The sequence below is a fragment of the Fundulus heteroclitus genome, chromosome 21 (genome assembly GCF_011125445.2).
Source record: "Fundulus heteroclitus isolate FHET01 chromosome 21, MU-UCD_Fhet_4.1, whole genome shotgun sequence".
NCBI lineage: Eukaryota > Metazoa > Chordata > Actinopteri > Cyprinodontiformes > Fundulidae > Fundulus > Fundulus heteroclitus.
The window spans coordinates 31357441-31373667 of record NC_046381.1 but is presented as its reverse complement, the minus strand read 5'-3'; the positions used below and the strand labels follow the sequence as shown (position 1 = coordinate 31373667).

The 16227-nt window shown below is 39.6% G+C and overlaps 1 protein-coding gene across 1 annotated transcript in view; it reads left to right on the top strand.

Moving 5' to 3' along the window:
- Nucleotides 1-16227, top strand: part of LOC105928002 (partitioning defective 3 homolog) — a gene marked incomplete in the record, with an annotated part of 353527 nt that overhangs the window by 153226 nt on the left and 184074 nt on the right. The window contains 1 exon segment of the mRNA XM_036125173.1: nucleotides 9999-10128. Coding sequence (XP_035981066.1) covers nucleotides 9999-10128 — 130 coding nt within the window.

Here is a 16227-nt window from a genome sequence, read left to right as displayed (position 1 = left end):
CCTCTTTTTTTCCCCTGACAATGCGTTGCAGTTTAGCGGTTGATGTGTGTTTCTTTGTATTGCAACATACGTCACAGTTCACGACATTACTGAGATTTCTATGAGATAAACATCTAAAAGGAGACGGATCAGATGAGCGTGTCTGACATAGTTTAATTTCTACATTCCTTTCACATCACTTGATGCAGAGGCATGCTCTATGTTAATTAGATGTTATATTCATGATGATAATCTCTGGGAGTTTTTTTTTTATTTTGACAAATGTGTCATCAGTTTTCATCATGCTGCCTATTTTTTTTTCTCAGTCAGGATTCAGTCCAAATGGCCTGAAGACATGAATGTTGAGCCAGTTTCCCCTCGCCTTTGACCATTTTAAATAGTTTCCAGCCAAATAAGCTCAATTATGTAAATATCACGAGGGACAAACCTGAGGAAAAAAAAGTGTCTCAGTGCATAGCCTCTGCTTTTAGCCTTTTAAAAAGTCCCACATGCATGTTCTGGTTCTAAACAAATGAACCATTAGCGATGCAATGGCTTTCCTGCAGTGACTCTGTATTGATGTACTCTGCATGACAGCTAATCAACATCAGAGCTTTAAACTGAAGAGAGATGACAGGCTTGTTAGAATATTACAATGTGATGCATGATATGGCACTGCATCATGTGGAGAGGGGTGGCTGATTACACAGATTTTACACGGATCCGTTTGGTGTGGTGTTTTGGTCTGTGGGAGTAATTTTTAGTGTTTACTAAAAAGATAAATGCAATGTGTTATTTTTCCACAACAAAACCGTACCGACCTTGGCTGGGGCACTTAAATAACACATTTTCAGCAACCTCATACTCTTCCACCCAGATTCATAGGAAATCTAATATTTGGGACCACTGTCAAATCTTCATGGAGTTTACTCTGGTACTCTTACATTTGTTTCCTTTTCATGGGTGGGAGTGTTGTGATATGAATTTGATATTTGGGGAATTCATAAAGTAATGCAATGTGTTCCATTTTTTTGACCATATTTTGTGTGTCCTATCTGTTTAATTTCTGCTCTACCTCCCCAGAGCAGATTCCACTAAATAGTCATGAAGACACTTTTTTTTTTGGTTTTACGCAATTTGCCATTCTTGCATCAGGTTGCACAGGTCCTCTCTTCGGACTAAAACCTAGCAGTTGTAGAAGTGATCAAAAAAAAAAGAAAAAATATAGATATTTCCTCTGAAGACATTATTGGTATTTTGTAAAATTATGAGACACACATCACCAGAAGGGATGATCAATTCTACTTCCGTGTTTTCACAATCCAGTATTGTTGTTAAGCCTGAAATGCAGCAAGTAATTTTTTTATTTCCCTCTTTAGCAAAACTACCGGCAGCTTTTAGCGGATGTTTGCATTTCATGCAGTGATGCAGACAACATTTTAGGTGTCCAAGTTATAAGCTATTTGCTTCCAACTTGCAGAAATATACATAGATGTGGGTTGGCTTTACACTGAATGCATGTATTAACCCTATTTAAATGCGAGCAAAGTACAACAGCATAGAGGGATGCTATTTCTTTGCAGGCTTTCTTTCACGTGTAGTTTGAGTGTTAGATGTAAGTATAATGTGTTTTAGTGAATTTGCCCTTCTGTCTTTGTCATAATTCATACATCTTTATTTATACAGGTAGTGTCACTGAGACATGAGTTCTGCTTTACAATAGATGGTTAAAGTGTACATTTTTCTGTTTTCCCAATCATTAACCTATATGACATAACTGAAAGGTTAATAGTTAGGCGTGAAGGTTAATAGTTTTCATACCCAAGTTATTAATAGTTGTGGTTGTTGCTGTTGTGATTAGAACGCTACCAAGACATAAACGGACTGCTGTTAGTTTACCATTAGACCTCAGTTCTTCTTTTGAATGGATCCTTGCTGGCTTGGGGAGATAAACAGTCTGTTATTTCCAGGCTTTTTCCTCCCATCACACTGTATACCAACCCAAACCAGTATTCAGGAACAAAATCTAAGCTACTGGTGATGCTGCTATGACATGCCCATGGACACTACCGTTGAATGTAGAGAAGTCGGTTTAACAAGCCTGGAGTATCATACTCGAACCCGATGGTTAGAGCATCCATTTAGACTTTATTTTTATTTGTACAAGGTGGGAGAAGAGGTTGGCTTACAGTGGCTGACAAGGCTGCCAGTCCTGGCTTACAGGGAAACATCACTAACTCCTTCCTAAATCTGTTTTCTACGTAGCGTGTATTACATTGACGTTGTATCGTCTGTGACATTACATAGTATGCTAATGAGTTAAATATGCAAAATCTATGCGTGAAGGTAGAGATCAGGAAGAAAAAAAAAGGAGTAAATGAAAGTAGTAACATCAGTGCTATGTTCTTTGTGTTTCCATTGTTGCAGTAGGAAGAATCGGAATTGGCTCAGACTTGAAAATATATAAGAGCTTATCCTGTATATAAAGCGTGATCTTCTTGGCTGGCCTACTGCCTTGTTTGCAATCCATTCCAGTAGCATTGATGCTAGTCAGCCAGAGAGGTTTTATGCAAAGAGACAAGGGGGAAGGAAGTGGCTGGCTCGAACAAAGGACGCTAACTTGGATGGAAGAAGGGCTGATCGATAGAGCCTTGAGAGAGCTATCAATCAGAGTCCCGGTCTAGTAGATTATACTTTTATTAGTATTGAGCTGACCACTGCTGAGAGAGACCTTAAAACACTGAGATGCTTCCCACAACAGGGGCCAGAGAAAGCAGAGGGAAATGTGTGCTTACCCCCGCCTCCCGACTTAATGCGGACTGATTGAAGTGTAGTTGGATCATGACATGTGCAGCCCCCCCTGTTTTCATGGCAAACGACAACGACCGACTGAGAGGGATAAAGTCAGGGCGCCGAGTGCTGCACTCTGGGAAATGCAGTTCCCCGCGATGGAGTGAGTAAATTGAGAGAAGTAGATCACACAGCAACAGAAATGCAATTCCAGTGCTGCTGGCCCTCATTCCCAACCGGCTCTCTAAGGACTAACTCATTTAGGAGCGGCAGGGGAAACTCAATAGCACCAATTGCGAGAATAATATATTGAATCTAGTGGTTGAGTGGGCAGCTTGAGCACGGTGGAGAAGTGTGGAGTGGAAGTGCCTAGTTCCATGCTTGGAAACCGTTGTGTTATTCAGAAACATGCACATAAATACTAGAAAACAGACACAGACAGAAACCACACAAACCTTTTTTTCTTATTCTTCACACGTAGCCTGACATGTTTGTGTAAAAGCTGTTTAAAGCAATTAACAGCTATTGGGACCCCTCTGAAAGATGTGTCACCGTTTTCAATCACAATAAAACCAAATCTAATAATTGATGTGTTTTTCTTATTGGTATTTAAAAAAAAGTCCACATTGAAAAGTTAATAATTTCTCACAATCACAAGTTTCTCTAAAACAAATGTAACTGAATTTGAATGTGTATTTTACTTTTTTTTGATTCATCAGTGATGAGTAACTTCATTAGCAATCTATACCTTCCGCTGGGTTACACATATGATGAAACATCAAGCTTCATTTCAACTCCTGAAAATGGGAAATATGAGAGAGCATGCTATTCATGCACTGCAAGGTGGGATTATTTTTAAAAGACAGAAATTGATTAAAAGATGATAGCTTATTAGCTTGTCCGTTAACTTGTTCATATCCACAGTGAGTCAAGCTAGGCGAGGAGTCAGGGAACCACAGCTCAGGTGGTAGAAGTTGTTGACAGAACAACTATTAGCCATGCACTCTACAAAGCTGGTGTGAACAATAGAGGAACCGTTATTGCATTGATTGACTGATTGTGTTAAAGCTATTTGGAATCTGCAAGTCCTGCATGCAGCCTGCACATAGCAAACTAGTCAGGTGAGAACAAAATGTGATGTTCTTGTTTTCATGCTGAGTGCTATGTGTAGAAAAATAAAAATGCACCCCATTGTCAAACCTATTGGTAGAAGCATCACCTTGTGCGGATGCTTTTCTGCGACAGGGGAAGGAAAGCTGGTCAGAGTCGGAACAGGAATGGAAACTAAATAAAAAAAATAATAATAATACAATCTTGGTAGAAAGCCTTCCAGAGCTGTGGAAGACCTGAGACTGGAGTGGAGGTTAAGCTAACTTAAACATCCAGCCAGAGCTGAGTTGGATTGGTTTAGATCAAAGAGCATCCATGTGTTAGAACGGGCCAATCAGAGTTCAGACGGGAATAGAGAAAAGCTCTTCACAGATGTTCTCCGTCAAATCTGACTGAAGTTGAGCTATTTTGTAAAGAAAACTGGGCAAATGTCAGTCTCAGCACCAAAATAGTGGAAGCACCCCTTGCAGGCCTTGCAGGTGCCACATAATGATTTAGGGGCTGAATATATAAGCATACTACTCTTTTTTTGTTGAAAAACATCTTTCCCTTTACTGCATAAATCTGCACTACGTTGCATTGGCAGAAGTTGTGGCTTAAAGTTTAAACAATGGGTAGCTTTATATGACATTGCCCCTATTTTAACACATTTATTTAAAGTAACTGAACTACCTGCTCAGCTTATCAAGTATCTTCCAAGTCAGGTGTTTTTAAATTATTTAGAAACCATCTTCAGACATCAAGAAGCAGATGTACATGTATATTGTCTTTAGCTTTAGTTTCCACCTAACCCATTTTTGCCCATCACTGCATCGTTCCAGTGCAGCCGTTCTGTTTTTGTTGTGGTCTGGTGAAATTGAAGTTTTTCTAGGGACTCCTAAAAGACCATGGAATCCCACTTTTGGAAGCGTCGGCATTAGGCGAGGCTTTTTCTGGATGTGTTCGGCTAATGAAAGCGTGGTATCTAGCTGGGAGAGAAGAGGTGAGCTGTGCCTTGGGTAGAATGCAGCAGCTTAAAGAATGTAATTACAGCATTATGGTGGAGATAGACTGGATTAGGTTCACGGCAACCGGCTGAGACCAGGATAGAGGGCTCGGAAATGACCGCGGACGAGACATTATCAGCAGTGCTTGAAAGCTCAAGACCAAACCTTTTAACACACTGCGCCTCCTTCCTGACTGATTACTCAAGGTCAGGTAGATGCTGATATATATATATATATATATATATATATATATATATATATATATATATATATATATATATATATATATATATATATATATCCTTAAACAATAAAACCTACACAGACGAATACAACATGCTCGTGCAGAAATTCAAACGCTCATTCTGATAAATCAAAAAATAAAAGTATATTGAGCTCCAGAACGTCATTTTTAGAGACGTGCTGAAGTTGAGTGGATGCTGATCTTGACTGCTGCCTGTCTGAGTCCCAGTGCTCTGTCCCTGCCCTCAATCAGCGGGATAATCCACAGAAAATGACTAGATTAAGATCATTTAAATGCGTCAAGTGAAGTTGTGGTGAGAATAGATTGAAATATCTCTTAAAAGAAAACTCTAATTCTGGACATAAACTCATTAATCAAGCTGCTGGTGTTGGACGGAAGCACTTGAATATATATTTAAATAGATTTTCACATTTTATGCTAATGAAGGCTACTCCGTTTTTCTTTATAGACGTTTTGTTTTATCATTTAGATTTCAGGATGCTGTGTTATTCTGCTTTGTACCTTAAATACTCTTAACGTTTCGGTATTTCAGGAACCAATTGCTCCAGCTAAGCGAGCGTGTGTTCATCTGGCGCAAGAAAAGAAAATTCCTTGTAAAACACAAGCTGACAGCTGAATATTTGGTGTCAGCAGAGCTTGTATGGAAATGTCACAGCTCATCATGCACATTGGTTCTTGTCAGTAAACATTCAAGTCAGTGAGCAGGATGAGCAAAACCCAGAGCTTTAGCATGCACAAAAGCAGAGTTAATTAACCCTGAATAAACAAAGATTAAATAGCTGCTGTATTTGATCTGCGTAATGCACATTTCGGCATTTGTTTGCCCTGAAAGGCAAACATACATTTGAAATCAACACAGCACCGCTCTGACAGCTAGTCTCTTGCAAAATCATTCATTACCCTTGAACCTAGTCCTATTTCCTCATGTTTAAACCACCAGCTTCAGTGCATTTTATGGCCCCTCATGGAAGGGCCATAAGGGGCATCTGAAAACATTGGGGTTGTACACCAAACCCAGAATCTGCCTTTTTGCTTTGAAGCTCTCTAGCTTCTCCTGCCGATTCTTCCTCAGCCTCCCTATCCCTCTGCTGGTCCCTGTCGGCTGCTCGCCAACACTGAAGCTAATACTTAAAACAGACTCCAAGCTAAGGTTAGACACCATTTTTTAATGCCAAGAAAAATCATCAAAAAGCAGGAAAGTCATCTACATCCAGAGGTGATGTTAGGATGTTGGAACATTAGAGGTTTAGGCCAGTACAATATGACAGCGGCCCAGTAAAATAAAACAGGACCTTCTGGACCATTTATCTGCCGAGGCTGGTTTTTCAATGAATGTAATTATTTTATTTCATGTGAATCAAACAAAAAGAGTGTGTATAATACTTTTGATTGATTTAAATGGAATTAAATGCATTTAGCTGAAGTGAAGGATAAAGAAAAATAAAAGTAAGGGATTGATTTATAAAGTAAGGTACTGAACTAGATGATAACATTCTGTGATGTAAAATATTGGATATAGATTTTCTGCTTTTTCAGTCTGAGAACAGTTGTCCTTAATTATAAAGAAACTATCTTCACTCCGGGTCTAACAAATATGCTTAGTGTCCTATCCACATAAATTATCTTTCTAAATCGTATAACGTCCCAAGGCTCTATGGTCATCTTTTTTTTACATTATAAAAGAGTTAGTAAAAAGTTGATTTCTTAAATCTTGATCCTAAAAAAAATATTTGTTTGTATTATTGGAAAACCTGATGCTGCACAAAGAAAACCTTTTCAAGATCTACGTGGAAGATTTAAAAAAAAGTTGTTCTAGAATTTACAGATCTCTTCTTTTAGAGTTTGTGTTCTTTTTGTGCCAATGAATAACTTTTGCTTTTACTAAACTGCTCAGTAGTAAATACTTTCAAAGTTTATTTTCATACATGACGCCAGAAAGAGTTTGAATGCGTCTGAATCCTGGAGGAGAGCCAGCTAAAATCTCTCCAGCCTGATTCTATTAAGGAAGCAGCTCAGCGCTGCGTGTTACTGCAGCAACACCAGAAACATTTCTCCTTCGCCTGACTCAACAGAGATTCCCTGACTTGGAACAAAAAAAAAGAAATACGATTTGCGTGATCTCAAAGTTAAGGCCCTAACAACATTAACTGCACCTGACCGGGGCTTAAAGACAGTCCTGGACACACAGACCCACAGCTGCATCGTCTTGATATTCATAAGAAAAGGTTCCTGCACTCAGCTTCTGAATATTGCCTTTTTCATGAACCTTTTATGAAACCTTTCCAGCCCTTAGTTCTGCTTTCATATGACCCCCGGATATGGTGACCCTCACCATGTGATTACATTGATACTTGTAATCGATTTTAATTCGAGATAATAAAGTAAAGGGCGCTGAATACAAGAGCTCTGCACTTTTTTTTAACAGGAAACAGGATATATTATTCTTGATGCATGTTTCTTTTTCCACTTTGCAGTTATGCATTATCACATAAATAAATAAAAAAATGTTTATGGGTAGAAACACAAGTGAGACCCTACAGTTGTTGTTCTGAGAGGTATGCTGCTTGATGCTTGGTTCCTGTAATGTCCTACCTAAACATGTACAAAGCCCTGGATCTCTCCTCCATGTGGTTAGGGACGAACCAAAGCTCCACACATAGTGAAAACTACAGACAGGAGTTGAGTAAAAGAGAGAAAGTAAGTTAAATACGTCTCAATTTCAACAATTTGAACCTCACTGAGTCTAATTTATCCTGGGAGAAGGCTTTTATTAAAAGGCTGGCTGCAGCCATGGCTCTGATTGTAATTGTGTTGACCCAGCCGTGCACAGGCACAGCTCCTCTCCCTTCTCGCTCTTATCAACACGCTGTTCTGATAAGATTCTGTGCTTTCAACCACATTAAACCTCTTATTTATATAAAACAGCCAATAAGTACCCCTGACCCTATAGCACAGCGTGCCGCTTGCACAGCCAGACGACTTGGCAGCTCCCTTGGTTCTGTGGGGGCCTCACAGTTCATTCTTCTGGTTTTACCCAAAAGTTCTATCCCCCTCGATTTTACTCTCCCTTCTCCCCAACATGTCGCCTCTTTTTTTTTTTTTTAAACTCTCGTTTGTGATGAAGCCAGCAAAGTGTTGCCCAGGTTTAAAGCTTGTTTGTGGTGCCAAAGTGCAATAAACCATCCGGTTATGAGACCCATGTTTGGGATTGGATGTCAGATGTTCTTTTTCTGATGTGTGGAAGCATAAGCTGGATAATGATGTGTAAAAAAAAAAAGTAGCTGATAAACTATTATCAGTTAAAGCTCAACATCTGTTTAGCACAGTGGCCTCATAGCTAGACATAAGGAGTGGCTCATGGAGTAAGTGCATGGTGGGCTCAGAGATCAGCAGTGCACGACATTGACCACATGGCAAATGTCACTGGTCCCTGGACTGGAGCTCATTGTTAGCGACAGCTGTCTGTTGGCCTATGGGAAATCCATGGGGCTTTATCCAGCCTGGACTCCTGCTGGACCTGTTTCACACTGCTGAACCGGAAAATACCAAGCTAAGCTGAGATGGATACTCAGGCCTTGGTTCCAGCGTTCTTGAATATTGATGACACAACATAGGGACCATGTGACATAGAGCTTTTTTCTATTCTTTTGTGTGGATATGCTGCTTGGTATGTTATCCAGTAAAAATGTTTAGCATGTTGTAAAGTGTCATTTTCTAATGTAATCTCTTTCTCTTAACCTTAAAATTCAATGCTATTTAAACAATCTTCTGCACTTCATTGTGAATACACAACACTAAATGGTAAAATGCATTGATGAAGTAAAAACTAACAATTACAATTTCCCAGCTTGTCTTTTTCACTTCTCATCTTTTTGTTTAATCGTTACACTGAGAAAGATGCCTTGTCTCTTTTGAACATGATTGTCTCTTAGCAGCCAAATTGTTAAAAAAGTATAATGATAAATTAACCTACACACGATGCTTTGCAAATTTCCATCATGAGCCATTATGGCCACAAACGTCAATGTTTTTTAATTTGTGTTTTTTGTGTGTGACAGTCAACACAGTGTGGAGCATAACTGCTACGTGGAAGGAAAGGAACACAAACACATTTACTAATAAAAACAGAAAAGTGTGGCGTGCATTTCTATACAATCAATAGTTTGCAGAACCAATTTTTGTTGCAATGACCTCTGCAAGTCTGTTGGGGTACGTCTCTACCAGCTTTACACATCTAGAGACGGAAATTATTCCATTCACAGTCTCATTTAGGTCTGGACTTTGACTAGGCCAGTTTAACACACAAATATACTGAGTGTTTTCATTACAGCTCTAGCCGTATGTTTAGGCACTATGACTAGCTGGAAGGTAAACTGATGCTGAAGATGCTGCAGAACAGCATCACATCATTCAGGTTCATCTGCTTTTTGTTGCCTAATTTGTTCACTTTACACAGCAGCTCTACATATACTGAGATACAATTAGACATAAGTAGTCTATATTTACCAAAAACACCTTAAATCAGTTTGGTCGCTTGGTTTTATTCAGGGGTTATGGAGTAAAATGGGCTGAATACAAAAGCATGCCACACTTTTCAGATTTCCCCCCTTTAAAAATCGTGAAAATCATTGGACAGTTTTTTTCAGTGCCTTCCTTTGGCATGTCACGCACAATTTCAATAAAGTCCATTGAGGTTTGTCAAAGCTTGCCACATTTTGAAAAGTTTCATGGAGTGTGAATACTTTGCCAAGCTGACCTCATTTGGATGAATGACATGGCACCATTGTAAGCTGCTGTCTCACTGTAGTTAAAAAAGAAGCACACATGTGTGAGAATAACATCCACTCTTCCTGTCTGCCCATTCACAGGAAGCCCTGGCTAGCCCAGCCATGTCGGAGGTTGCTATCAACACTTCTTTGGATGACGATGACAATCACCCCTACCAGTCAGTTTATGAAACCATCGACAGCTTGGACAACACGCCTATGGCACGCAACGGTGAGTTTGGTTCTGTGAATATATCTATTTAGAGTGATGTGATGTGTATTTGACCAGCTAACCCCATGAACCTGCTGTCTGACATTAATAACCACGCTTATGCATTGTGCTGAGTGGCTCCTTCCTTCTAAGTCTTAAGCAACGTCATTTTCAAAGCCCCCATCCCGTTCCAAGGAGCACAATTTCGCTGTCCAAACCTCCCCGGGGATTAACGTCAGCCCCAATCCCCCCTACCTTCACTCCGCTCCACCGGTTTCATTTGGGTCAATTCCAATTCCAGCCGAATTAAATCAGTGGGCTGCGATCTGGGCTTCTTAGGTAGATTAGAATTGGCAATTCAATCCTCAACCAGTCACTGCTGTCATCTCGACGTTGACAGACCTTTCACATATCCACGTTCAGAGGCTGAAGGTGATTGCGTCAGTGTGAGGAATGATGAAGCATGGCGCAGGGTGTCCCCTCCTCCACCCTCAGCCCTCAGCCACTTCACGAACAAGCATCAACTCAGATTTGTACACTCTTTTCTAGACATTTTGTACGTTTGTATAAATTCCCGACACTGATTCACGATTTTTTTTTTAAATCCAACTTTGCTTTAGAGAATTCCCAGAATAAGTTTGTGGCCTTTTTCTGATGCACAGCGTTGCCCTTGTGCCCTTCGCCCATCCACTCTCCTATTACTCTCCCGACTCCCGGGAGAGCGGTGCCACTCTGCCACTGATCACAGCAGATCAGAGACCGAGTCAGAGGCATCCGACGGTTAATTAGGACTCCAGATCAATAAGGCTTTGCTCCTGACACTTTACCTACGTCTGAACTCCCTCTCTCTCCGTGGCAGTCTTTCATTTTTCTCTCCTTTGTTTGTTCACTCAGTAGCTAAAGTTGTTTGGCTTCGAATTGTTTGATTCCTCCTAGATATGTCTGTTTATTCCACAAGCTTTTCAGAACGACGTTCCGATCATCAACTGTAACTGTGGGTGCGGTAGAGAAAACAAAAACCTTTCTTTTCACACTGGTGAAGCTCTAACAGCATCTATCTCTTCCTGTAGAGCAGAAGTCAAATGAGGCAAGTGGAAAAGTTTGAGGGAGGTGGGCGGAGTGGTGTGGCTGCCAGTGCAGGAAGCTATCACTGCTCAAGTTAGGCGCTCTCAGATCCTTGACACGGCTTGTCTCACTGCAAGAAAATGTCTGATATTTTCCTCTAACGTCTTCAGTCTGTCTCCGAGTTGTTTCGTTATTAACCTGCGCCTGGTTTCTTTGACAGGGCTTCATCTTTTAAACTGACACACGTCGACTGTTTAAATTGGGGATATAGGAAGGATTGGGTTTGTATTTAGAACTCCGACATACCACTGCCTCACGCAGGTGAAATTCAGCAATCTAATTGGTAGGATGCTAAATTTTCATCCAGTTTATGGTTGGGACTTATTTTCTGTTCTTCAATCTTAAGCCAGGGCTGCACATTGGCGTCATTGGTAGCGCCGTTGCATTGCAGTGTGAGATCCCCACCTGGGGTCTTTCAGCATTGGAGTTCTGCATGTTCTCCCTGTGCATCCGTGGACCTCCTCCCACAGGTCCAATAATATGACGGTTTGGTTAATTGGTTTCCCAAAACTGTCCTTGGGTTTGGAGCGTGAGCGTTCTGTGTGTCTCTGTGATAGACTCTCGCCCAATGACTGCTGGAAGTAGGCATCAGCTCCATGCAAGCTGCAAGCACAAGCAGTTACAGACAATGAGACTGACGGATGAAGTCTTAATCTGGCAGAAGCTAGAAATTTTGGAGTAATTTGAGGCACCATTTATTTTGCATTTTATGTCTATTTTGCATTTTTATACAGATTGATTGCTTCCATAACCTTGAAATTCAATGCTATTTAAACAATCTTCTGCACTTCATTGTGAATACACAACATTAAATGGGAAAATGCATTGCTCAAGTAAAAACTAATGATGTGATGGTTGGGTCTGAAGGCCAAACTATTACTCTTGGGCAATTGTTCTGATTCTAGAAGACATCTGTATCATCTTTGATTCAGTCATCTAGTTTTAAAAACCACAGCGCTCATGAATTCCTCTGTTGCAAAGGTTTGTTGTTGCTGTTGTTTTTAACAGTCACATTTAAATGAAGTGATGCCCCACATATATTTTTAGTTATTGAACAGAACTAATTTACACTGATGGGGGTATTTTAGTCGCTGTATACATGCATTCATAATTTGACTGTTCCAGCTTTATTGGCCCGGATCAGGCTGTTGGAAATGTAAAAATAGGATATTTTCTGATCAGTTAACGCATCACATATGAGCAGAAACCACTTTGAAATAGTTGTATTAATAGAAGAGATCTCTAAATATAGCTGGCTTATTATAGCATCAAATCAGGTGTATATAATGTGCTTTTTCCCCATGAGGTTCTGCGTATATATATATATATATATATATATATATATATATATATATATATATATATATATATATATATATATATATATATATATATATATATATATATACATATATATATATATATATCAACATCTATCATTCCGTTAATATGACACTTGATTGGTTGTTTCCTTTATTAAAACAGTTATGAGGCCTTTTTCATACCAGGTATAGACGGTGTAAAGTTTGATTACCGGCTATACTCAAATGTAAATGAAACTGATAATGTGACTTCCAAATGTAATCTCATCAAATCATTGCTTGTTTTTTTTTTTCAAACAAAGAAAAAAAATACCTCATCTTAAAAAAATATTTTTCAACAGTTTGAAATATTCTATGTTTTCCCACTACATCAAATCTTATGATGCATTTATTTACATTAGAAGTCGCAATGTGCCAACACGCAAAAAATGCCTGTAGGTGTAAAAAGGCACGGCCATTCCCTGGACTAACCATCTTAATTTTACCTTAAAACGTCATTTGAATAGAGGTACTGTGTAAAGTGTGAATGTCTCTAGATTGGCTCCTCACTTTGACATCAAAAGTTTGATGGTAAATGTCTGCAGGCTTGACAGAGAGGAGCCGTTCCCACTCTGTCTTTTGCTGGGTGTTATTTCAGGCAGGCTCAGACATATTGCCCACTGCGCGCGATGTGACAGTTGTGGTTAGAGGACAGATGTCGAGATCGGCTGGGCGAGGTCAGGAAACATACAGCCACCAGGGCTTGACTGACAGCTTGATGGGGAGTATATCCAAAGCTGCTAAATTACTGAATCATGAAGGTTAGACGCCGGGGTTTGAGATGTGGTACATGCCCGCCTGCCTTCCATCGACACAGTTACCGCCATGTGCAAATCTACAAGCTCTGCAGCAGTGATTGCTAGCTCGAGTTATGCAAACGTTAGCTACTATCCGCACTATGTGGATTTTTTAGTCCTTAAGAGACTACAGAGGAGTTCCCTAATCAAATCAGGTACTTTCCTCTTATGCTGTGCTCCATTATGCAGCTTCTGCTTCAATAAAGGAGCCAAGACACAGAGGTAAATGAAATGGAAAGCCTTTGATGGTGAAAAATTAAGACCTGACTATAATCGTGAGTTATTGGAGTTGGCAGCAAATCAATATAGCGAAAATGTAAACTTGTTCCTGCCAAGCCAAGACTGTTCTTTGTTCTGTAAAAGCAGCTAGGAGATGCAACGCTGGGCTGTGAATGCTCCGACTCGTCACATAAAGTCAGATAAGGGATATGTTTTTGGAAAACAGCGAGACCACATATGGATAATGGTGCAGCTGAATTAGACCTGGGAATCATAATTATCATGGCGACGCTGAAGACATTACTCTATTGAACAAGTGTCATGTGCTTTTAAGCTGATATAGTGGCATCATATTGACTGTAATAATAATTTGCCGCGATGTCCCTCTGAACCATGTAAGTTGCACTTTACAGTCTGGTCGTCCATTTAGCTGACTGAGTCATTGACAGCTGCAGCTTCACACGTGCATCCACTAAGCGTTGGTACGTCATGTTCAATGGTAGAACATCCTGCTTAATTTAGATAAAACAACATCGCTCCATTGTTTTTCACACCCGTCTTGATTTTGCCTTCCAAAGGTCTCCGATGATGAATTGATGGAGCATATGTCAATGAAGCCTGTATTCACCCAAAAAGGAATAAAATACACAGGACTCAGATTTAAAGTGGGGGGAACAAAAAGTAATTGAAGGGGAAGGGTATTTTAAACAGATGAGTCGTCAGATTTTTATTCCAAGGTCACTTGGATCACACACAGCTTCACTTCCAGTTTTCCTGTTGTAGGAAAGTGTCACTAGGTGTGGGTTTCACATGCTGGGGTGAAAATTGGGACCCGTAGGCTTGAAGCATTCGGATCTCGAGCAGATTCACACTAAGTACTGTTGCTTTAATAACACCTATTTACACACATGGTTGGATAAAAAGGTTGGAACCAAACTGATTCATTTGTTTGGCTGTGGAAAAAAAGTTTGCATTAAAGTTTTAGAAAATAATAAAAAAAAAAAAATGCCTGAAAATCCTTTGTTTACTGGATGCCTTCCAATCAAAATCAAAATAACTCTTTTTTTTTTAAAGTCATCTCAATTTCTCAATATTTTTGTGTCATAAATGATACAGCAAGCATTTATGGTAATGCATTGATTTTATCAGAAATAAACAACCAAAAAGATGTATTATGTATACTTAAACAAAACATACACTTTGACAGCATTTACATCTGCATAATAGTTTTTTCATTGAGGAAATTGCTAAGTTCGTTATGAGGTAACGGTCTCTGAAAGGTATATCTCAAAACGGAAACATTTGACATTTTTAGTTGTGGATTTTATAGCCAGAGGTCATGACACACATAAATGATTATGGAGCAGCGTTTAAATTTGGCAATTAGCCTATTTAGTGCAATTAGCATTTTGTAGTATTTTTATATCTACAGGGAAAATATAGACCTAACCTAAACTCTGAGATTTCCCAAAAGCTGCCAATAATTTCAAATTCTTCACTTTAATTACTCAAACGGGCTAACCAGCAACTCTTCAGTAATACATTCAGCGTTCCTCTTATCTCTTTTAGGCCTCACCCACTCTCTCTTCCTTGCAGCCTAAATGAATGGAGGACATTTTGTAGAAAATACTGCACAGTTTCCTTTTCAGCAGCATCTTACTGTGCTTCTTCTGCCATCATTTTCAACACCTGACGAATGCTAAAAATTGACTTAGTCAACAACAGTGTCCACTCTGAAGAACGCTGCTGTGAGCACATTACGGTAGTGGTTACATATAGTGCATTTACTGATTGGAAATTCTTTTGTTGTTGCATTTTTTAGCTTAAAGATGGATTGGTCACCAGTCATTCCACATAAGGCAGAAAATTGCCAATTTGTACGTTCATTTTAAAGGAAAGTCCTATAAAGAGCCAAAACATACATACATTATCTTGCAAGATTAGTTATTTTGATTATAGATCCTCTATTTATGAGACGGACTACTGTGAAGGTACATATGCCTTTAAGATGCCGATGTACAGATGCCTCAGATGTTGTTCCAGTCGTGCTGAAGAGAGATTGCTCTGACACTCCTGTCCTCTTCCATCCAGGCTTATGGCTTTTTTTTTTTTTTTTACAATCTATGGGCTGCTGTGTGAGGAAGCGTGACCTTTCTTAACTTTGTGTCCAGAATACTTGAGGGGGATCCTTCTGTCCCATGGAGGAATGTGACAGAGCTGAAAATAGAAGTACCCTAGACCTTTACCGCTTTCCAATCTTTACTGTACCAATTTGTCATGATTAGCCAGGTCAAAGTGGTGCTACTGCAGTGTTCTGTCAAAAGGCCGTTTGTTAAATAAGCTGCAGTGCCTCATGCCAGAAGGTACGCTGGGATATTAACAATAACATCTTGATGGACATCCTTGTTAAAATAAACATTTTCATAGTGAGCATCTAAAGCTGTTGCCACTTTATCTTTTCCATCATATTTTCATCCAATTAAAGTCCCAGGGACGGTGCTGATAACACCTGTAAGCTGGGATCTCTGCTGGACCCTGGGAATCACTAATTGACTTGGACATCTTAGACATCTCTTTTTCAGAGAAGTGAGCCATTTTCATCAAGCCCATTTTATGAA